The sequence below is a fragment of the Zingiber officinale genome, chromosome 3A (genome assembly GCF_018446385.1).
Source record: "Zingiber officinale cultivar Zhangliang chromosome 3A, Zo_v1.1, whole genome shotgun sequence".
Classification (NCBI taxonomy): Eukaryota; Viridiplantae; Streptophyta; class Magnoliopsida; order Zingiberales; family Zingiberaceae; genus Zingiber; species Zingiber officinale.
Window position 1 is genome coordinate 145,083,923 of NC_055990.1, and position 22,662 is coordinate 145,106,584.

Sequence of the window (22,662 nt, forward strand, 5' to 3'; positions counted from 1 at the left end):
TAGCTTATTGGATTTCATATCTCCCCCGTTCGGGGTCGAGTTATCACCACCGGTCTCGGACCGGAATATCATTACTGGTCTCGGACCAAAGCCATCGCCACCGGTCTCGGACCGGAGTATCATTACTGGTCTCGGACCAGCGCCATCGCCACCGGTCTCGGACCGGAGTATCATTACTGGTCTCGGACCATCGCCATTGCCACCGGTCTCGGACCGGAGTATCATTACTAGTCTCGGACCAGCGCCATCGCCACCGGTATCATTACTGGTCTCGGACCAGTGCCATCGCCACCGGTCTCGGACCGGAGTATCATTACTGGTCTCAGACCATCGCCATCGCCACCGGTCTCGGACCGGAGTATCATTACTGGTCTCGGACCATCGCCATCGCCACCGGTCTCGGACCGGAGTATCATTACTGGTCTCGGACCATCGCCATCGCCACCAGTCTCGGACCGGAGTATCATTACTGGTCTCGGACCAGCGCCATCGCCACCGGTCTCGGACCGGAGTATCATTACTGGTCTCGGACCAGCGCCATCGCCACCGGTCTTGGACCGGAGTATCATTACTGGTCTCGGACCAGCGCCATCTCCACTGGTCTCGGACCGGAGTGTCCCAGACTCTCGCCTCAGTGCGAGTTATAAGTGAGCTCTGCTCTCACGCCCAACAACCTTTCAGGTCGGCTCCCATGTGAGAATTAAAAGTGAGCTCTGTTCTCACGCCCAACGACCTTTCAGGTCGGTAGCCCCAGACTCTCGCCTCAGTGCGAGTTATAAGTGAGCTCTGTTCTCACGCCCAACGACCTTTCAGGTCGGTAGCCCCAAACTCTCGCCTCAGTGCGAGTTATAAGTGAGCTCTGTTCTCACGCCCAACGACCTTTTAGGTCGGCTCCTATGCGAGAATTAAAAGTGAGCTCTGTTCTCACGCCCAACGACCTTTCAGGTCGGTAGCCCCAGACTCTCGCCTCAGTGCGAGTTATAAGTGAGCTCTGCCTCTTACGCCCAACGACCTTTCAGGTCGGCTCCCATGCGAGTTATAAGTGAGCTCTGTTCTCACGCCCAACGACCTTTCAGGTCGGCTCCCATGCGAGAATTATAAGTGAGCCCTGTGCTCACGCCCAACGACCTTTTAGGTCGGTAGTCCCAGACTCTCGCCCCAGTGCGAGTTATAAGTGAGCTCTGTTCTCACGCCCAACGACCTTTCAGGTCGGCTCCCATGCGAGAATTATAAGTGAGCCCTGTGCTCACGTCCAACGACCTTTTAGGTCGGTAGTCCCAAACTCTTGCCCCAGTGCGAGTTATAAGTGAGCTCTGTTCTCACGCCCAACGACCTTTCAGGTCGGCTCCCATGCGAGAATCGAAAGTGAGCCCTGTCCTCACGCCCAACGACCTTTCAGGTCGGCCCCCACGCGGGAATCAAAAATCAACTCCCCTGCGAAAATCATGAGTGAGCTCGGCGCCCCCACCTGACTACCTTTCAGAGGGATATGCCTCACATTGAGCGGAGCATTTTCAAATAATCAGGTCAGCTACATCTGGCTTCATTTTAGCTCCTTTATGCAAATTGCAAATATACAGCAAATATGCAAGGCACGGAATGCGGGAGGCCATCTACCCTACCTCTAAAGCATCAATGTTAAACTGCAAAATCAGGTTTTGCACGTTCATTGCGGTTTTAATTCTCAAGCAATATGTTGGTTTTATTATTCAAAATTCATACATGAAAAGGAATCATGATGCGACTCTTGGCTCTTACATACGGGCCAGTTTCTAAAAATGCTTGCTAGATGAAATTTGAGCTGGAATGACTATGTCGGAAAAGGACAGATATACAAGTACAGCAGCACAGTTCAATATGCAGGCGATACAGCTAAGGCTACAAGAGGGAACGTTTTGCGGCGAAGGAGCCACTGAGACAACTATGGCCCGAGCTAGTTTTAACTCGGGGAAAGGATTGGTCATGGAGAATGAGCACTGCCGTGTGAAGAAATGTCTAGGGACTCAGGAGCCTCCGGGGCGTTCAAGGCTCGAGCCAGCTGCGCGTGGAGGGAGTCGATGACTGTTTGTTGCCGGGCGATCGTGTCTTGCTTATCGTCAAGATACGCACGGAGGAGAGATAGCTCCGTTGCATGCTCTTGTTTCAAGCGTTCCTGAAGGCTGAGTTGGCGCTGCAGGTTAGCCTGGCATTCCTCTTTCCTCGCCTTCTCAGCATGCACGCAAGACTTCGCGACACGATACTGGGCTTCCATGGAGCGCAGGGCAGCTAGCTGACGAGCTTGATCCTTGGATACGCGCTCCAGTTCACGTTCTTTCTCGGCAAGTTGTAAGGTGAGCTGATCTATCCGCGTTTGGGAAGGTGGTTGATCAACCTCCTCAGAAAAAGGAGAATGCATCGAGTGGGGAAGAGGCTGGTGTAACGCGGGTTAGCAAAAGAAAGCGGGAAGGCGTGGCAGGAGAAGATAGAATAAAGAAACGACCGTAAGGCTCTTTATAAAGAGGAGGGGTGGCCAAGTCAAAGCAACTACGTGGGCACGGTACCCCAAGCGACTGGCAAAGTAATTAAGGAGGCATGGTATCCCAGGCGACGCGACACAAAGGTTGATGCGTGAGGCAGGAAGCAAAACGCGCAGAGATATGCTGAGGCAGAGACACAGAGATAGGCTGAGGTCACAAAGATATGCTGAGATCTTAAAGATGTGCTGAGGTCTAGTCAGTCAGACTTTCGTCCTCCTTCGACTAGACTTGTGAGGGAGGCTTATGATACGGTTGGCAATGGAGGGGCCCAAGAGAAAAGGGTTAGAAAGGTCAAGGCCATATAGCGGTCAAAAGTCAAGAGGACGTGGCGGTCAATAGTCAGGGTGATTCAGCAGTCAATGGTCAGGCTGACTAGGCAGTCAAAGGCAAGCATGTGGGAGAGTCAGAGGCCAGGCGGACTTGTTGATCAAGGAGGCAAAGTAGTCGAAAGACAAGGGGAGACGATAGGCGGAACACCGGGCATAGGTCGGGAGCGGCAGAGCTGGGTAGAGACAGCCCGATCTACGGGCTTACGGTCGAGGGCCAGCAAGTACTCATGGGTCAGGAGCGGCAGAGCTGGGTAGAGGCAGCTCGATTTACAGGCCTGCAATTTGAAGGCCCGGAAGCGCAAGAAACAATCATAGATCGGAAGCGATAGGGCTGTGTACAGACGGCTCGGTCTGCAAGTCTGCGACTCGAAGGCCCGGAAGCGCAAGCCACAAATCAAAGGTTGGAAGCAGCAGGGATGTGCAGAGACGGCTCTGTCTGCTGGTCTGCTACTCGAAGATCCGGAAGGGCAAGCCACAAGTCACAGGTCAGAAGCGACAGGGCTGTGTAAAGACAGCCCGATCTACAGGCTTACAGTCGAGGGTCAGCAAATACAGGGTACAGAATACAGACCATGATCGACAGGGCTGTGCAGGGTCAGCCCGACTAACAAGTAACGCTTAGAGGCGAGATCTGGTCGAGGGGTGCGAGGTAGATGCCGACCGCGATAAATAGGATGAGCCAAGCTGTGCAGGAGTGGAAGGATCACAATTGTCCGTCAAGGTTAATCGTCACATACCAGTGAGATGTGCGAAGGCGGAGGTTTCTAAAGGAGAAGATGCTCTCATGACCAATAGCGGCCTGACAGGTGTCCCTCACTACAAGACAAAACCCATGTGTAAAGGCGGAGGTTCCTAAACAAGAAGATGTTTTCACAACTAATAGCAGCACGACAGGTGTCCAGGATTACACGACAAAGCCCAGCGTCTAACGTTTTCTGACAAGATTGCAGGTTCTAGAAGCGAGGCGGATGCATAAAAAGGGGAGGATTCCTCGTACGCGGGTACGCGCTCTCTCGTCATTTTTTCCTTCCACAACTTTTCATTTTCCGGTCTCTCTGTTTTTTCTGGGGAAAAAGGACCTGATTTGAGCGTCGGAGGACCTGATCCGGGGACTTTTTCCCTGGTTTCGGTCTCTAACGTGGGAGGAGGATTGTCTGAGTGTGCGCAGGGTCCTGCAGCAGCGTCAGCCACCCGTGGGAGCCGGATCACCTACGACTTCCCGTCAACAACCAGGCCACCACGACCAGCCTCCGTCCGACTCAGCCTTCGGACGGGATCAACGATCATCCAGACTTCAAAGTGAGTCTGGAGATACGCCTCCATTCGACCCTTCCAGTAATCGAAATCATCTCCGGTGAAAAGCGGTGGGCGAGCATTGCTATATCCTTCTTGAAGAGCCATTGAAACGAATCTTGCACACAAAAAGGAAAAAGAGACAAATATTTCAAGACTTGGTCTTGGACTAGTAATGCGGGAGAAAGATAAAAATAACAATTCAATAATTTCAAGAAAAATAATAGAATATTAATAAAATATTAATAAAAATTTAATAAAAATATTAAAAAAAAATATTATTTCAAATTTTTTAAAATACGATATTTCGCTTATGCCGACCAATGGTGAAAAGATGAAAATGAATTTTTTAAAAATGATTTTGGAGGGAAAAAAACAAAATGCGTAAAGTTTTATTTTTAACACAAATAATATCTAATTTTCTTTGAAAATAGGAACCCCTTGCTTGATTGGTGGTTTCACCAAATCAGAGCGACCTAGCTCTGATACCAATTATTGGATCGAGAAACACTAGAGGGAGGTGAATAGCGCTCATGACTTTCACGCATTTCATATTCAAAAAACTCAACGAGTAAAGTAACAGAATAAGAAATAAAGACAAGACACAAAGACATCAAAATTTACTTGATTCAGAACCTTGGACGACTCATACTCCAAAATCCGTGATCAAACAAATAAATATACAGATAACAACCGCGTGCCAATCTAGAAAGCAAATAAGAAATCTCGAAAGTTATGTGCGTGGTTCTCCAATAAAATGCTATCTTACTCTTCAGTCTTACATGGCGGATCAGGAATAAGCTAAATAAGACAAACAAAATCTAGTTTTCTAAATACCAAAAATGGACGAAACAGAAGTGGCAACACTGGAAAATGCTGAAAATACTCGCTAATTCTGCACAGTTTCCCCATTTTAAGTGTTCGTTCATCATTGCGTAAAGTGATTCGATACTCCCAAGATCACTTTTCGTTTTATTCTTATTAAGTTTTAAATATGATTCGCTTGTCCAGGCTTTTGTTAATCTGTCTTAGATGAAAAAATAAATCGATTACTAATTATTAGTATAGATGATCAAGATATAAAAGAAAATATATATAAATGCGCAGAATTTCTATCCATAATCTCATTTAACAACATCTATATCTTAACCACTATATCATCCCACCACGAAAATATCTTGAGTTTTAAATGGCAACCCTCATCCGAGATCGCGTTCAATCAGACTTCGTTTTCAATAATAGAAAATTATCCCGTGACAGCAGCTGCTCGCCTAAATCGCCCTGTCTTTCCTTCTTTCCGTCGCCGGAGCTCCGGTGGAAACAATAAAGATCGCAGTTCGGCGCCACTCTCGTGATCGTCGATCAGATCGAGGCACCGCGATCTGCCTCTTCCCTCAGCGACGGTTCAGATCGAGGATGAGTCTTGTGGCCAGCCATCCGTCGTACAATCAATAATTACGTTGTCTTCTTCCCTCTGTTCCACTATAAATACGCATTGATTTCGTCGGCTTCCATTGATTCGAACCCTGTCGCTTGCTCCTTCCTTCCTCCCTTCCTTCCCCTGTTTCATTCATGGCCGGCGGCGACGCGTGGCGGGATTTCCCGGCGGAGGACGCCGACGGCGCGGCCGTGCTGGGCTGGTTCGAGGAGGTGGCGGAGAACGCCGGTGAAGTGCAGGCGGAGACGCTGCGCCGCATCCTGGAGGCCAACCTCGGGACGGAGTACCTGCGGCGGTGGCTCGGCGGCGCGGCGGACGGCGTCGGCGGGATGGGCGCCGCCGAGCTCGAGGCGCTTTTCGCCTCCGCTGTTCCGCTGGCTTCGCACGCGGACTTCGAGCCGTACATCCGACGAATCGCAGGCGGCGACGCCTCCCCGGTGCTCACGGCCGATCCCATCACCATGCTCTCGCTCAGGTAATTCGTTTAGTTGTTTAATGACAAAATTATCCCTTATAATAAGCCCTAAATCTCGAACCTAAACCCTAAAAGATCGTCTCTGATAGATTTGGCATCGATCCACTGCTCCCCTCCAAAAAAAAAAAAAACCATCTTTCTCTCTTTCTCGTCTCAAACTATTTGCGTTCTTTAATTGTTGTAAGTAGATGTAAAATTATTCTTCATTAGTTCAAATTTTCAATTGTATATATTTAACTAACCAATTTTGATCATTTGCAGCTCAGGAACTACCGATGGCCGGCCAAAGTACGTGCCCTTCACACGCTTCAACTGTCAATCTACTCTCCAGATCTCAAGATTGGCAGCTGCTCACATATCAAGGTGTTCTTGATCTTAACTCGCAGATCGAATTTTGAAGTAATTAATTGTTGAACGTTTATTTTTTAAAAAAAAATAAATTATTCTTGTAGGATTTTCCCGACCAAGGCCGGCGGTAGAATCTTGGAGTTCATCTACAGCAGCAAGCAATTTCGTACTCCGGGCGGCGGCATCCTGGCTGGAACGGCGACGAGCCACTACTTCGCCAGCGAGGAGTTCAGGACAAAGCAGAGAACCATCAAATGCTTCACCTGCAGCCCCTACGAAGTGATCGCCGGCGGCGACTACCAGCAGTCCCTCTACTGTCACCTCCTCCTGGGCCTTCTCCTCCTCCACGACGTCGAGTGCGTCTCCTCCACCTTCGCCTACTGCATCGTGCAGGCCTTTGCCGCCTTTGAAGCCAAGTGGGAGGACCTCTGCTCCGACATTGAACAGGGGAAGCTAAGCGCCAATATCACCTCGCCGGAGATGAGGAAGGCTGTCGCGGAGCATCTCCGGCGGCCGGAGCCGGTTCTCGCGTCGGAAATTAAGAAGAAATGTGAGAAGTTGAAGGAATTGGGGTGGTTCGGATTGATCCCGGAGCTGTGGCCCAGCGCCAAGTACGTGTCCGCCATCATGACCGGCTCGATGATTCCGTACACGAAGAAGCTGAGGCACTACGCCGGCGGCGAGGCGGTGCCGCTGGTCTCCGCCGGCTACGGCTCCACTGAGAGCTGGATCGGAGCGAACTTGGAGCCGAAGAACCCGCCGGAAAAAGTGACCTTTACGGTGATGCCCACCTTCGCATACTTCGAGTTCATTCCCCTGCTCGACGAACGGGATAAAAAAGGAATTTTGGAGGCAGAGGAACCGGTGCCGCTCGCCGGCGTGGTGGTCGGGCGGAAGTACGAAATTGTCCTCACCACCTTCAACGGACTGTACCGTTACCGACTGGGGGATGTGGTGGAGGTCACCGGATTCTACAAGCGTGCGCCGCGGCTGGCGTTCGTCTACCGTAAAAATCTCATCTTGACGGTTAACATCGACAAGAACACGGAGCGGGACCTGCAGCAGGCAGTGGAGACGGCGGCGGGGTTGCTGTCGGAATCGGGGGCGGAGCTGGTGGACTTCACGAGCTACGCCGACGTCGTCGCCGCGGGGGAGTGCTCCGGGCACTACGTGGTCTACTGGGAGCTGAAGGGGGAGGCGGCGGATGGGGTGTTGAAGGAGTGCTGCGCCGCCATGGACGCGGCCTTCGCGGACCAGGGGTACGTGGTATCGAGGCGGACGAGGTCGATCGGCCCGCTGGAGCTCAGGGTAGTCGCCGCCGGGGCGTTCCGGGAGATAATGGAGCACTACATCGGTAACGGCGCGGCGGTTAGCCAGTTCAAGACGCCGAGGTGCACCACCAACGAGGCGGTGCTTCGAATCCTCGATCGAGGCACCGTTAAGCGATTCTGGAGCACTGCCTACGGCTGAATCAATTTGCAAGAATGACCAGACCTTTAATTCTTGCTAATAATGGAATATTAATATGGAAAGTTTCTATGGGATAAATCTAAAATATAATTTATAAACACTTAAAAATCAAATTTTAAAATATTTATTCTAATTAAAATTTAAATTCTGACTATTTTATTACTTTGTTGTTTCCTAAAGCACTTCTGACTATTTTATTTCTGTGTTCATAATATATTTCCTTTAGTGATGCCAAATAATTACATCTAAATATCTTTAAAATAAAATAAAATAAAATAATGACATTAAAATACGATAACAGAGTCAAACCCTAAAAATTTATTTTCCAGGGAGAGTTCAAATTCAAATTAGGACGGTAAACAATGCAAGTAGCTAAATTTTATGGTATTTGATAAAGTAGCTAAGTTAAGGGGCCGTTTGGTTTAGGGTAATAGGAGTAGGGAATGGGAATGGGAATGAGAATCATTGATTACCATTATTAATGTTTGGATTATAGGAATATGAATACAAATAAGGGAATGAATCCTTGAAATTGGGTAATAACTCATTCCCATGTACCTCCCCTTCAATGAGTCATTATCTTATTTTCATCAATCAAAATATTCCCTTATTCCAAAAATACCCTTGACTTAAAACTAAAATTTTCTCCATTAATATCAAATATCAAAATATATTTATTTATTTTTTCTTTCATATCACTTCTCTCTCTTTGTTCTCTCTCATCATATTTTCTCTCTCATCATTTTATCACACACTTTTTCTCTCATCACACTTTCTCTCTCCTCAATCTCTTCCATCGCACTCTCTTCTTTCTTTTTTTTCTCATTACACTTTCTCTCTCATCACACTTTCTCTCTCCTCAATATCTCCCATCACACTCTCTTTTCTCTTTTTTCTCATCACACTTTCTCTCTCCTCAATATCTCTTGTCACACTCCCTCCTTTTTTCTCAACACACTTTCTCTCTCCTCAATCTCTTCCATCATACTCACTGTTCTCTTTTTTTCTTATCATACTTTCTCTCTCACCATACTTCTCTCTCACCATATTTTCTCTCTCCTCAATCTCTCTCATCACACACTCTCTCCTCATTTTTTCTCATTATATTTTCTCTCTCTTCATCCTCTCCCATCATACTTTCTCTCACATCATATTTTCTCTCTCATCTTCTCTCATCATGCTCTCTCCAATCACACTCTCTTTTCTCATTTTCTCTCATTACACTTTCTCTCTCTTCATTTTTTCTCATCACACTTTCTCTCTCATCATACTTTCTCTCTCATCATTCTCTTTCATCATATTTTTCTCTCACATTCATCTTTCTCTCACATCTATTTTTTTCTCTTATTTTTTTTTAGGGTAAAAAAGAAAATTTTGATTTATTCCGATAGAAGATATGCAACTAACCAAACATTGCTTTTAAAAGTGATATCTATGCTCATACCCATTCCCATTCCACAATACAATGATTCTCATTCCGATTCCTATTCCTATTTCTAGGAAAGAACCAAACGCCCCCTAAGTCTAAAATAATCAATATGTAAAAATGAATAAGTTTGACTTGAGTTTGATTTGTTTAAATTTAATCAAGTTCTCAATTCAAATTTATTTGATTGTTTGAAACTTTTATATTTTAAACTTGTTTGATCTGTTATTGAGTTTGATAAAATAAATTTATTTATTTATTTTGAAAATTTGCTTGTTTATTTATTTAGTATATTGATAAGAGTTTTATTAATGAATATAATTCATAAATATATTCACGAACATTAACGAGTTGAACACATGTGTTCAAACTTATTTATTTAAGTTTGTTTATTAATTGATCTTATGTATATCAAACTGAATGCCAAACTTGTTCATCAAATTTATTCACAAACGCCTGATTAATTTACCATCCTAATTCAAATTTCTCTAGTTTCAACTTCCATAGTTGGGTCCCTAAAGTTTTTGATTTCATCATTTGAATGTTCCTCCATTGTTAATAGTAGTCATATCGAGATCCCAAGCGAGAAGGCATCATTTGCTCTGGCGCGGAGGAGGCTCTCTCCTGTTAGGTGGAAATTGAGCTTGCAGTGTCGACAATATATGGAGTTAGCTGTGAAATAATGGGGGATAAAACTATGCTAAATCAGAATTTTCCCCACTGGATATTTATGAGAAAATGAAACATGATCCAAATAGAAACTACAATCAAACAAAAAAAAAAGGAAAGGAAAAGAAAAGGGACAACTATAAAGAAAAAGAAAAAGTAGAAGAAAAACTAGAAGAGGCGTGAATATGTTCTATTCATACTGAACAATTTGAACTAGATATACACAATAACACATCACATTTTTTGGGCGAAAGCAAACCCTTGAGCGACCTAATGTACAAACTGTGCATGAAAGTTTTGTTATTTTACATCCAACCCTAGTCCTTCTTCACATAGTTCTTACCAAAGTTTTCGCTATCTCTAGCTCTAACTGATCGCAATGCTGCTGCAGTCAAAGCCAAGAAGAAAACAACGATGCCCACAGTGGCTCTTGATAAAGCCTGAGATATGTCGGGGAGAGGAATATAGGCGACAATAAATCTGCCAACCTTCGACGGTGTTCCTTTCCCTCGATCGACAAAGCAAGTTAGAAAAACTGAGGATTTTTTACACCAGATGGACTAGGAACATTCGAACTCATGCTTGCGGTTCTCAAGAGCTTACGGAATTCCAACAAGCTGATCCTGCCATCTTTGTCGATATCAGCTTCTTCTAGTAACGGTTCGATCGAACCCTTCAAGCCAGTGTGCTGCAATTAGGAATCAATCTCCAGTTAGAAATTTTAAGCAAATCAGAAAATTGAATTCTATCAATATATGGCGACATAGACTAGAAGATAAGAATCATGATAACTTCTGATAAATAATGGAAGATATGATCCTCTAATCGAGAGTAAGGTAAAACACTTGAAAATCACCGAGACTCGAACATGTAACCTGTTGAAAATCAAAAGATGAAACCACATCACATGATGCATGCTCTTACCTACAAATTCTATACTTAACAGGAGGAATGCTCAAGTGCTATTCCCATAGGTGCAGTTCTTGGAGTGTAATAACTCCTCGCTCGACAACCTACCCTAAAATGCCGAATCTAGACCCAGTCTCATCAATTGTAGCAAAATACATTTCTTTTTGACCATGATCATCAAGTTGTCGACTTGTTTCACCAAAAGAAACTTGCTAATGGTCTAATTTTAATACAAACTATTTATTTGGCGAAACCATATGACAGGTTTTTCTCCTCATGCTTAAGTGTACTGGTATCATCTAGACCAACTTTGACTTGAAAGTTTAATGATGTTCTTTATCAAGTTGTTTGGCGAAACAGTTTTATGGCCAGAAAATGTTATCTCGGTACAATAGGTAAGAGGTGGTCTGGATTGGTATTTTCAAATAGGGGGGGTTTGTATACAGAATTCATCATTAGCAGGGCCTATTTGGATATCTGCCATAGAAGATTGCTCGAGTAATATTGTAAATTCTATCGTGTGGCAAAAACTGAGTGGTGTGCACTATTTCGGTACCACGATACACTGACTTTTTCACATTTGTTATTGTGACCACCACAAACTAATACAAAAACCATAATGCTAAAGAAGCTCACCATTCTAAGTTCCTCTGGTGTAATGTATCCATCCCCGTCCATGTCGAATTTGTCAAAAGCGGCTTTACATCGGACATGCCACTTGTCAGAGTCTTGCTCCATCTGATGCACATGCAAAGTTGCTGCAACAAATTCTGTGAAATCAACAAGTCCATCGGTGTTGCTATCTATCTGTGGTATAACATAAATCATCAGTCCGTCAGTTTTGACAAATTGGTAAGATCGTGTAAGATCAGTTGAGGTTCGTCTGTTAATTGGTATCGACATTAATTTAAGATGGGCTCATTTGAGTTTAGGTGGTGTACCTCTTTGTTGTTATGGTGCATGTATGATTACTTATTAACAAGACGATTCATTGACTTCAAGAATTGAGGGTCAGGGCAATAGGCCTAACAAGTTCATTTAATTTCATCCTTCTGTGCATAATCATGCGATAGGAATGTGCTGGTGATCCAGTAAACCATTAAAGAATGCAGCAGCTTGCCTTTTTATGCTTTTTGTTTTCTTTTTCATATATATTTTTTAGATAAAGTTGCGTAATTTTCCCCCAAAACAAGGGGGAAAATGTAAGAATGTTGATAAATGAAAATTTTGGAAATAAAATTAAAGAAAAAAACTGTTTCCAGTTTGTTTAAACAAACATTAATCACATATAGTGACAGAGATATACATTTTAGAAGTAATGCTGTAAGAAAAGTAGTCTCAGAGCAAAGCAAGTGATGGAACTATCAAATGTACAAGCATAATTTACGATGAATCAAAGAAGTAAAAATTACTTATCTATAGCATTCCAATTTGCTAAAAGAACTACATGTGTGTTGTACTAGCAATTTGTGAAGTAGTCCAAAGCAGATTGATATCAGTATTAAATGCATAATTCAATAGAAACAGTACAGTAGCTGAATCAGCAGACAACTATAATAATGATATTGAACTGAGAGACTTACAGCCTGAAGAATCTCTGGTACGCGTGGTCCTCTTAATCGCCAAGGCACATCCTTTGCAAGAGCCTGACCATGACCAAAAAATCATTAACAGCAGAGTCAGAGATAGTACATTTTCCAAATTGATTCTAATTTATGTAATGCGAATGGACCACTATATTGTGTAACACTTAATAGACACTGGACAATGGAGAAAAGGTAGTCCGAAATGAAAAAAAGTAAACAATGGAGAGAAGGCAGTACTAAATGAAAAAAGCAAGTACAAGAGTGGCAAATAAAAATCAAGAAATATGTTAGAGACTTAGAGGAACTAAATGCTGCTCGAAGTCATGAGTCTCTCTCTATCTCTATAAGGCAAAACCATGAAATACTTTTAAGTAAAAAATTCTAATTCAAAACAAGAAACTAGTTACAATATCACGTTCCAGTAGAAATTTCAGCTTCTAAATCTTCCTTGCTAAGAATGTAAATTTCTGCATTATATACATCAATGCTACTCACTCATTTTAAAGGAATGACAATTGTTAAAAGTGTAGGGTGAGAAGAGTATCGTTGAGATTCAACTTGTATATGCAACACATGGATTCACATAGGTTTCGACAGAATCATCAGAAATCTTTAGGTATTTATTTCCTAATTAACTCTTTCCTACAACTAAATGGATAACTCTTTCCCTGGCCCCAGGCATTAAAGAAAGTCCAAAATTGTTTACTGAAATGGTCACTATGCCCCACTGTTACAGAATATAGGCATAGAGCACAACCACTTCTTCTCTAACCTTGCAGTGTCAAAATTGCCCACTTTATCTACTGTACTTAAGAAGAGTAACGTGTAACATACAATCCTGCCAATGCAGAACCTAGGAAGGAAGATGCCTTCTATTTCTCAATTCCTTCAACTTATCCGATCTACATAACAATCCATGTTGTCACCCCATTTACCCTAAGCCCTGATCTTGAGTTTCAACATGAAATAAAATGAAATCTATTCATATAGAAGATAAGTAAATGGTTCTACAATTTACATTAATAGACTGTCCTTGATGTAAAGATCTGATGTGCACAATATACTTAAGAATTCAACCCACATAAAAGACGAGAAGGTAGATTGTGGCACCCTAATTTAGTCCGACATAGAGAGCCAACAGCTAATGCAAGCAGCTTACAAGATTATATGAGTCAACTATTATTGTCTTGGTTTAAGCATTCTGAACCAATTGTCGAGTGCAACAAGTAAATGACTCAATCCTTTTACTTCATGTGTTGTCATATAATGGTATGATAGAAAGAAACCAATCCTAGACATGATGAAATGTGCTAGAAGAGCTACATGAATTATAAGGATTCACCATCACCCTCTATACCATCATTAGGAACAATTTTGGGTTTTGGTGTAGCAACATTAAAGCATTCGTTAAATGAGGGGGACTATGATACCATAGTTTAGTTTAACATGAGAAATTGTGAGCTAGGAAAAGAGCTTCGTAGGCTTAAATGAACAGGTTGCTATTTACTTAGTCTTGAGCGTTTTAGACTAGTAGTTGGGCCTAACAAGTTAGTAGATAAATTCTCTTATTTAAGCAGATGGTGGCATAGATCACTATATAATGATTGTCTAAAGTGAACTCCAAAGCAATTACATATGTACATCAATAACTATAGGCAATTTCATTATATATTCAACAAAAGCTAAATGGAGTTTTACATCATTCTGCAACAAACATTGTTAGCATATATTATTTTTTTTGCATACCAGGTTGTAAAAAATATGCATTTTAAAAATATATATATAAGCAAAAAAACCCTCAAATCTTGTAAAATAATACTGATAGAGAATATCAGTGTCATGCTGATGCCTAAACCAAAGTTTCCAAAGCATGCAAGAAAAAATTTATCAAGTCTAACCTGTTTCATTTCTTCAAAGCTTATTAAACCACTTTTATCAACATCAATTACTTGAAACTGGTCCTTGAGATCAGCTAACTCTTCTTCATCCAGAGTACTAGCTATTGCCTGCATAAAATGAATTAGTGTCTCAGATAACTTGTTTATAAAAAATAAATAAACTCCTGAGAACAAATATCTACCCTTAATGCAAACTGCTTTAGACGACTATACTTTACAAATTGGCGCATATTTGATAAAACAGATATATCCAGTGGGATCTCTGATGCGCTACCCCCTTCTCTCACCCATGGATGTGCTGGAAGTAGAAAACTTGATAATCAGGGAATGCCATATATCAATGGAAGCTGATGACAATAGCATCTTGATCGTTCATACAGATAAGAAAACCTTGAATCTTAATTAGTGAAGAGATTTGAACTTAAGAACTTAGAAGAAAGATTAAACATAATGTTAAAATTGAACCCTGTAAATAATCTCAGAAAAGATGGTAAATAGTACAGACGAACTACAACAAAGAAACTCAGGTGGAATACATACACAAAGCTTGGGCAGCAGTAAGTCTCGCACGTGGATCTTTTACTAATAGCTTCTTGATGAAATCTTTTGCACTGTCGCTTACTTGTGGCCATGGCTTCCGACGAAAATCAGGCTTGTTCTTTAACACCTGCGAGCCAGCAACAAGGATACTTATACCTTCTGCAAGAAAGGGAGAAAAAAAGAAGAGAATATTGTTTATGCAGAAGAGAAAAAGGGAAGCATATGGGACAAAATAAAGTAATAACCTTTTAAATTTATTTCTTTACACCTACTACCGCATGAAGAATAAGGCAGTTTCAACTATACTGAGTAAAAGCGAAGGAATCAAGTACATTTTCTATAAACTTATGACTAAATGTATAGATCACAAAAATATATTCCACTGAATCTGACAAATTTTTATTTCCATGTAAAAACTAGATAAGCAGCTGTAAGATTTTTATTTTAAAAAATGAAGCAAAGGAAGAAAGCATCAAGATGACATATGAAACTAAAAAAATACATAACTTTGTTAAGCACTCAAATTCATTATGTTGGCCTTGTGTTCAGACAAATAGTACATGTTGGAGAAATAAGCAAATTCTTTTGTGTTTTCAACTTCTACATCCTCAGATTTCATGATATTGACAAAGTAACTTGTGAAATTTAGTCAGCATTCGTGTCCCTAGATTAAGCATTTGACAGTGGGTGATACAAAAGAAATAGTGCTATGTTTTCATCAGCACTGATAATTAGGATGCTGCAAGACAAGATTGCAAAATACATTGTATGTCAATTCAAAAGATAGCTTTTGAGTTTGAGAGTTTTAACCCAAACAACCAAAATAAAAACACAAACATTAGAGAATTAAATTGTTCGCAAGTAGTAATGAATCCACACTGGATAAAAGAAATAACCATTATGCAGAAAATACATAGTTGGACAAAATCTGTTTATATTAATAGTGGTAAAGGGAAGGAAATTTTTAGCAAAATGCAACAATTCTAACAAACCAATTTGTTTGGAAGTTGAATCATGAAGGATAAAATGTTAAAATTTTCTTTTTTCTATTTATTATTTACTTTCAAGATAAACAAATAATCAGAATTATTGATCTTACAAATGCAAATATAGATTTACCTCTCTAAATATGCCATCCTCAGTTCTGTCCCAAAAGGGGCGTCTACCACAAAGAAGAATATAAGTGATCACCCCTATGCTCCAAACGTCAGATTCAGGTCCAGATTTCCGTTTCAACACCTCCGGAGCAACATAATATGCACTTCCAACAATATCACGGAATTTCTTCCCTGGATAATGTAATTACAAGTTTCTAGGAACTTTTCAAATACAACATATATCATGAAAAGCACTCAAATTTAGAGATGAGTATGATAACAAAACCTGGCTTTATAAAATCAGACAACCCAAAATCTGTTGCTTTCAGAGGCGAGTCATTTTTAGTTGATTTAAAAAGAAAATTCTGCAAAAATGCATGTGATGCTTTCAGAGTCAAAATCAAAGGAACTCCATTAGGTTCTCAAACTATAGTCAAAATGGCTCAATAAGTTAGTCATATTTTACCTCAGGTTTCATGTCTCGATGTACCAAACCATGCAAATGACACTCAGCTGCCACTTTGAGCATCTGTCTCACAACTATTGCAGCATCTTTCTCAGTATAACGGCTATCCTTTCTGGGAAATATTAACAATTTAGAAAACAGATATAGCAATTGTACTTTGTCTTTGTGTAACAGACTAGCAGTAGAAACACAGAACTGATAAATAGAAAGTTAGCTCTGTACATAAGATAGCTAAAATTTAGAAATCACATGAAATTTTTAGCAAAATAGTTTTTTGATCGAGCCAATAAGATAAACAATCAAAGCATCAACTCTCATACTGTCGGAGGAACTTACTTGGACAATATTCGATCCAATAATTCACCTCCTTCACATAACCTGATAAACAAGTGAGAAAAACAAATATGATACCGGCATCAAACAAAGAAATAACAAGAACATTACCGTTTCTATTGTCACATTCAGATTTACAGAAATATATTCTATCATAGATCATAGAACTATCAAATTAAGATAAAGCTATTGATTGAAGATGTTACCAGTAATCTTTGTATTCAATATTGCTATATTGAACTAACATATTAATGAAAAAACATAACATGTAAGTGTTAGTATTAGCCTTAGTACCAATTATGAGATGATTGTAAAGGGCTCATATTGTATCATATATCATTATTAATAACAGGCAAAAGGTGGTTATTATATTTATTTCAGTTTAGTGCCAATTGAATAAATATGATACTGTCCTTGGGTAGTAGGTTCTTATCTATAGTATATCAATTGGTTGAATTGATAGTGAGATATTGTAGAGAACACTACTCTTAACTATTCCTAGTCGAGCATTAATATACAAGGACAATATTAATGCGTTGAGACTAGCATGTAGGTCAACAAATGACTTGATCTCACAAGTCATGGATATGAGATATCAGGTTGACACATTGGTATATATTAGAGAATATATACTGAATAACCCGCCATGAGAATGTTTCATGGATCGTCGTATGAGTGTCGTAAACATTCTCATGTGACTATTGGTATGAATAGTCCTTAGACCTGAAGTCACTACGGTTCCCTACATAAGGAGTTGTATACTTTGGTATCGTCAAACGTCACCCGTAACAAGGTGGACTATAAAGTCGATCACTGGGTATGCAATAAATTATGCGGAGGGATGTGAGTGATGTAGATGAGATCTATCCCTTCCATATGACGGAAGCGATATCTGTGAGCCTCTTGATTAGTTGGACACAAGAAAGCATGACCATGCATAAATGAGTCAATATGAGATATTGAGCTTATTTGATAAGTGTGTCTACTTGGAGATCAAGAAACATAAACATTGATAAGAGGATGACACGGTCTATGCCTCATTGATCAATTTAGATATCAAGGATAGAGGGACCAAGTCACACATGATGATAGCCACGGACAGGTTAGGTCGGATCTCGACTTTCTCGTCACTTGGGTAGCAATGATGCCTTGCTAGATGCCACTCATTGTTTATGTATCGCAAATGTTGATTTGGGTACATTGCCAACGTTACGAGAGCCTATAGGGTCACACACAAAGAACAAGTTGATATGGAGATGGGTGCATGTGATGAATCAATGGATTAAGTGTAATCCGAATTTGACTTTTTGAGTTAGACTCAAAGGGATCCAATTGCTGGATTGAGTCGAGTTGCTTGAGAATCAATGGGTTAGACTCATTGGGTGAACTTGAGTTCACCAAGGAAGTTGAATGGTCAAAATTGAACCATTGGATTGAATGGTTAATTTTGAGCCATTAGATTAGAAGATGAAAGGGTGATTAGAAGATGAAAGGGTGAAGACTCTTGATATACCATGGGATGGTTATAAATATCATTTTGGATGATATTCTTCTATAGTTTTGATGTGTTGAGACCCTTGACATTCTTCTTCTTCTTCCTTCCTCTTCTTGGCCGAAATCACCATTGTGGTTGCTAACACAACCTTGTGATTTCTTCTCCATCTTGCTTTGTTTGTGAGACAATCAAAGACAAGGCTTATTCGTGTGGATACCGTAGAGGCGCGGACGCTTGAACGCGCTGAGATCTGCATCTAAACAAGAAGAGGTTGCTGTCGGGATTGCGAAGGGCACACATCAAAGGTATAATCCTATCATATAGCTTAGTATAGTTTGTTTCAGAAATTGTTTCTTCCTTTCGCATGGATCTGCTGGATAAGAGGATCTAGTAATTTTTCCGCTGCGTTTCCCCGTCTTTGGCACGCTAGATCCCAACAGTAAGGACAATAATCATTACTCAACAAGAATATAAATATGCTTAAATAAAGGGAAGGAAAAAGAACTAATGCCTATGATCTGAATTATCAGCTGGTAATGTATTATCACCCTCTAGACGAAGTACACATGGTGTTTTCTTTCAACTAACGTGCAAAAGATATCATCCATTTTTATTGACTACATAAATTTTTTTCTAATAAAATGAGTTGAGATGGTAGAATTTCCTATCTTTCTTCCACAATTCACAATTGAGGAATTACAAAAACATAGAAAAACATATCTTGCAATCAAAATAGTTTTTTCACATACTAATTAATATATGAAAAGATTCAACTTACTCCATGACTATATACACATAAGAGTCATCTTCAAAAGCATCATGGAAATGGACAACATTCTCATGGTCTTTCAGAGCTGACAGGATCCTTACTTCCCGCTTTACATCCTCAACAGCAATTGGAAGGATCATCTGCCAAGAAAGAAAATAAACTTCCCATAATAATTCATGACAAAGAGGAAGTGGAATTCCAACCGGGTAGATATATGGTTACCAAGTCATATCTAATGTTCACGAATATTTTTCACCTAAATTTATATAGGTTTACATATATAATTACTCACGATGTCATTCCTCAGTCCTGTGTGTGTACTCTTTAATATAAACTGTAAGAATAATCATTCAAATGGGACTGCGCTGTATGGTCTTTCTTCCACTAGAGTTCCAGATATTTTTTTCACAATTACTAGTGGTGTCATTCCTCAGTTCTGTGTGTGTACTCTCTAATGTAAAGTTTTAAAACAATCATTCAAATGGGACTACACTATATGGTCTTTCTTCCACTAAATGTAAAGTAATTTTCTTCTCCACTTACTAATGAACGTTTGCAAAAAGGCTAAAGTTAGTGCTGCTCATTTAGATTCTATTTGTTAGCATTCAAATAATTCTTCAAGTCCACTTTGCATTTGCTATCTTGAAAATCTAAAGATTACTTACCCTTTTGGGAGCACAAAATTTTTTAGCCGCTGTCAACCTTTGATTTAGTTGAAATGAAGAAATCATCCAATAATTCTTTCTTTACTACCTAACCTATAATCTGATAATTCTCCGACCATTTTTTTTTGGATCAATTCAGATGTTAACAAGATGAGGTGATGCTACAATTCTTCCTGTAGATTCACCTTGTCTTCTCACATTCTCATAAACTTAAATGTGCTACCTCTATGTCACTGAACCAGTTTTTCACAGATTCACCTAGTTCTGACAGGAAGATTAATAGTATTCATTTTTGGCAGCAAGCAATATTAGAAATTCTGCACAGACTTTGAACTTTGCTGATCTGTCTCAAGAAATTAAAGTTGGTTGTATGCTAGATAGAGGATAAGAAGTTCAAAGACTTACTCTAATGGATTTGTTCAGCAATAAAAAAGATAGCATTGTAATTAAAACTACTAATCAAGCATATCAATGACAATTATGACTAACTATTACTCACAATACTTATTTTTAAAAAGTATTAGCAATGGCAAGTTTTTGGCTGAAGGAAATTATTTAAGATGATAGTTAAAAATCCATTTCACACATTCAGCTGACCTAACAGAAGAATCATTTATGCTTCCTGTAAAGGAAAATGATCATCCTCCTGGAGGATCTGATTCTTGCGTCGCACAACATGATCTAAGAGACATTCTACTGTCAGTCAAGACACACATGGACTTCAACTATCATATATATGATTTGGTTTTATCAGTTACAGAGACTAACCATTGATAAAATCTTTAATCACATGATTATCATCGGGCAGTGTAATCAAGATTCAAGATCTAAAATCTTAGTAAAAGAATTTATACCAAGGTATTGGACTTCTGAAATTTTTTCAAAGAATGAAGCTTTATTCAATTAAGAATGGGTATTTATTCTCAAGCAAAATACATTCAAATATCAATTGAATAAATCTTATGTGCTATAGGTATCTGTCGTGGTTACGTTTCATCGTGCAATAGCTTCCACATATTCTAGAAAATTAGATGGACAGTAACCATTTATCACTTCATTGCCTTCATTTGGTTTCTCTCTTGGTAACATATCCTCTGAAAACAAAGACAAATATTTGTATACATTTCACTATTGTTCTCTATTGAAGATAAGCTGGACTAACATATATAACAACTTTCCACCTAGTGATAATGGCAATCCTACAATTACGAGAATATAACCCTGCTAGATAATCCAGGACATTCAAAGAAGTTTTCAGAATCTGAAAAAAAAACATTGCTCCGATAAATAGTTCACTTAAGTATGCAAAGACTAAAGAGAGTAGTATTTAGCTCAGAGATGGTAAACAATCTTTCAATTGTATGCTGTTCACCAGGAGCTCAACTAGATGGCTAGATATGAATCCACTTGCGACTCAGTATGAGCCTCAACAGGTAACTGAATTATACTCAAATAGAGATGCAATAACAAATTCAAAATCTATTCTTCCAGTTTTTTCACACACTCTAATTGTATAGCTCGTACATTTCTCATCCGAGATAAAAGAAGAAAAAAAAAAAAAAACAGAAAACCGAAGGAACAAAAGTAAGGACGCACGTTTGCAGATTTACCTTATTCTTGTCTATCCTCTTTACTGCCACCCGCTCTCCGGTAGCCTTCTCAGTGGCGACGAAGGTGTACCCAAACTGGCCATGCCCGAGAAGCTTCCCAATCGAGTACCTGTTCTCGAAATCTTTCGCGTACCCAAAGTCGGTTCTTTTCCCGCAAGGTACCAGCCCAACGGACCGCTTCTTCTCACCTCGCCCCTTCTGCGGCGGCTGCTCCGACGCCGCCTCATTCCGCGGCCCCTCCGCCTGCTTCTCGCTCGCCGTCGCGCCGCCACTTCTTCTGGAGCCACCGGTGACCTTGATGTCCGCGGAGAAGCACACGCCCATTCTGCTCCGATCTGGCGACCTCGCTAACCATCAATGGATAGGGAAGCCGAGGCGTATATAAAAAAGGGGTCCAACGGGGCCACAATTTTGGAGAAGAGGGAAAGGTGTAGGAAGATGGGGGGAAGGAAGGCAGGGGGTGCTGGTGGTCAAAGGAGGAGACCGTCTTGGATTCAAGGCAACCCCTCCATTTCTTTCCCTTTTTCACCCTCTCTTTCTCCCTCGAACATGAACACGTCCAGGATCGGATAGAACACCATCGAGATGGGAAGAACAATTTTTTTACGAGCAAAATCGCCATAAAAATCGCTTCTTTTTTTTTTAATCGAAAGAAGAACTGGATCTTTGATTCTTAGTCCCGTTCTCCCCACAAAATGGTTAACTAAATCAGCTTTACGGCGGCAGTGGGTCCTCCTTCTCCCGCCCTTGTGATTTGCTGGTGTCAATATGGGTATGTTCTATACGCGTAAATTCGTCTCTACCCGCCAAGCTGCAACCTGCCACGCGTATTGGCACAGATCAAAAGGAAATATGTTTCATTTTGCACCCCAAAAATATATTTTAATATATTCCTTGGAACTTTTTAAAACGTACCTGTACAATTTAAAAACTCAGGTCTCTACCTTAACATCATAAATTTAACCTCATTGACTATTTCTATCACGATTGATCTGGTCCAACGGAAATTCTATCGATTATCGGGATAAATCAGGAAATATATATCGCCACCAATCCAGAAGGTCAGCATCTTTTAATTATGCTTTTTATTTGGAGATAAATTCTTAAAAATACGTTAGGTCGATGTCTAAATGATAATTTAAATATTATACCATGATATTATAGCTCCGGCATAAGAAAATACTATTATAGATAATTGAGATGATCAACCTTGTGATCAATTTTGATGATTAAGGTCTTAAAATTATTTATTTGAAAGTCTAATAGTTGGCAAGATCAGATGTTTATTTTTTTTAATAATTTAAGTGTCCGTTCATCTACTTTTCAAGAT

The 22,662-nt window shown here is 40.5% G+C and overlaps 2 protein-coding genes across 2 annotated transcripts; one reads left to right on the plus strand and one right to left on the minus strand.

Annotated features, from left to right (window-relative positions):
* Window positions 1–5,355: 5,355 nt before the first annotated feature.
* LOC122052635 (indole-3-acetic acid-amido synthetase GH3.10-like) lies at window positions 5,356–7,969 on the plus strand. Its single transcript, XM_042614253.1, has 3 exons — window positions 5,356–6,051; window positions 6,313–6,414; window positions 6,504–7,969. Exons 1-3 carry the CDS (start codon window positions 5,711–5,713, stop codon window positions 7,867–7,869), a joined length of 1,809 nt encoding a protein of 602 aa, XP_042470187.1. The 5' UTR covers window positions 5,356–5,710; the 3' UTR covers window positions 7,870–7,969.
* A 2,171-nt stretch (window positions 7,970–10,140) lies between these two features.
* LOC122052636 (calcium-dependent protein kinase 4-like) lies at window positions 10,141–21,694 on the minus strand. The gene is made up of 12 exons (XM_042614254.1): window positions 21,333–21,694; window positions 19,067–19,197; window positions 16,797–16,838; window positions 16,461–16,572; window positions 16,281–16,359; window positions 16,017–16,186; window positions 14,898–15,024; window positions 14,540–14,655; window positions 14,358–14,465; window positions 12,457–12,519; window positions 11,510–11,680; window positions 10,141–10,652 (listed from the first exon to the last, which is right to left on the minus strand). The coding sequence occupies exons 1-12, from the start codon at window positions 21,654–21,656 to the stop codon at window positions 10,491–10,493; spliced, it is 1,605 nt and encodes a 534-aa protein (XP_042470188.1). The 5' UTR covers window positions 21,657–21,694; the 3' UTR covers window positions 10,141–10,490.
* Window positions 21,695–22,662: the final 968 nt, after the last annotated feature.

Bases quoted from the DNA above. Each gene is read 5' to 3' on its own strand.
- LOC122052635 (XM_042614253.1), top strand. From the start codon at position 5,711: ATGGCCGGCGGCGACGCGTGGCGGGATTTCCCGGCGGAGGACGCCGAC. The intron at 6,052-6,312 runs GTAATTCGTTTA...GATCATTTGCAG, and splicing joins ATCACCATGCTCTCGCTCAG to CTCAGGAACTACCGATGGCC. The intron at 6,415-6,503 runs GTGTTCTTGATC...TTATTCTTGTAG, and splicing joins GCAGCTGCTCACATATCAAG to GATTTTCCCGACCAAGGCCG.
- LOC122052636 (XM_042614254.1), bottom strand. From the start codon at position 21,656: ATGGGCGTGTGCTTCTCCGCGGACATCAAGGTCACCGGTGGCTCCAGA. The intron at 19,198-21,332 runs GTAAATCTGCAA...CTTTCTTGGCAG, and splicing joins AGAGGATAGACAAGAATAAG to ATGATCCTTCCAATTGCTGT. The intron at 16,573-16,796 runs GTAAGTTCCTCC...AATATTTCCCAG, and splicing joins TTGGATCGAATATTGTCCAA to AAAGGATAGCCGTTATACTG.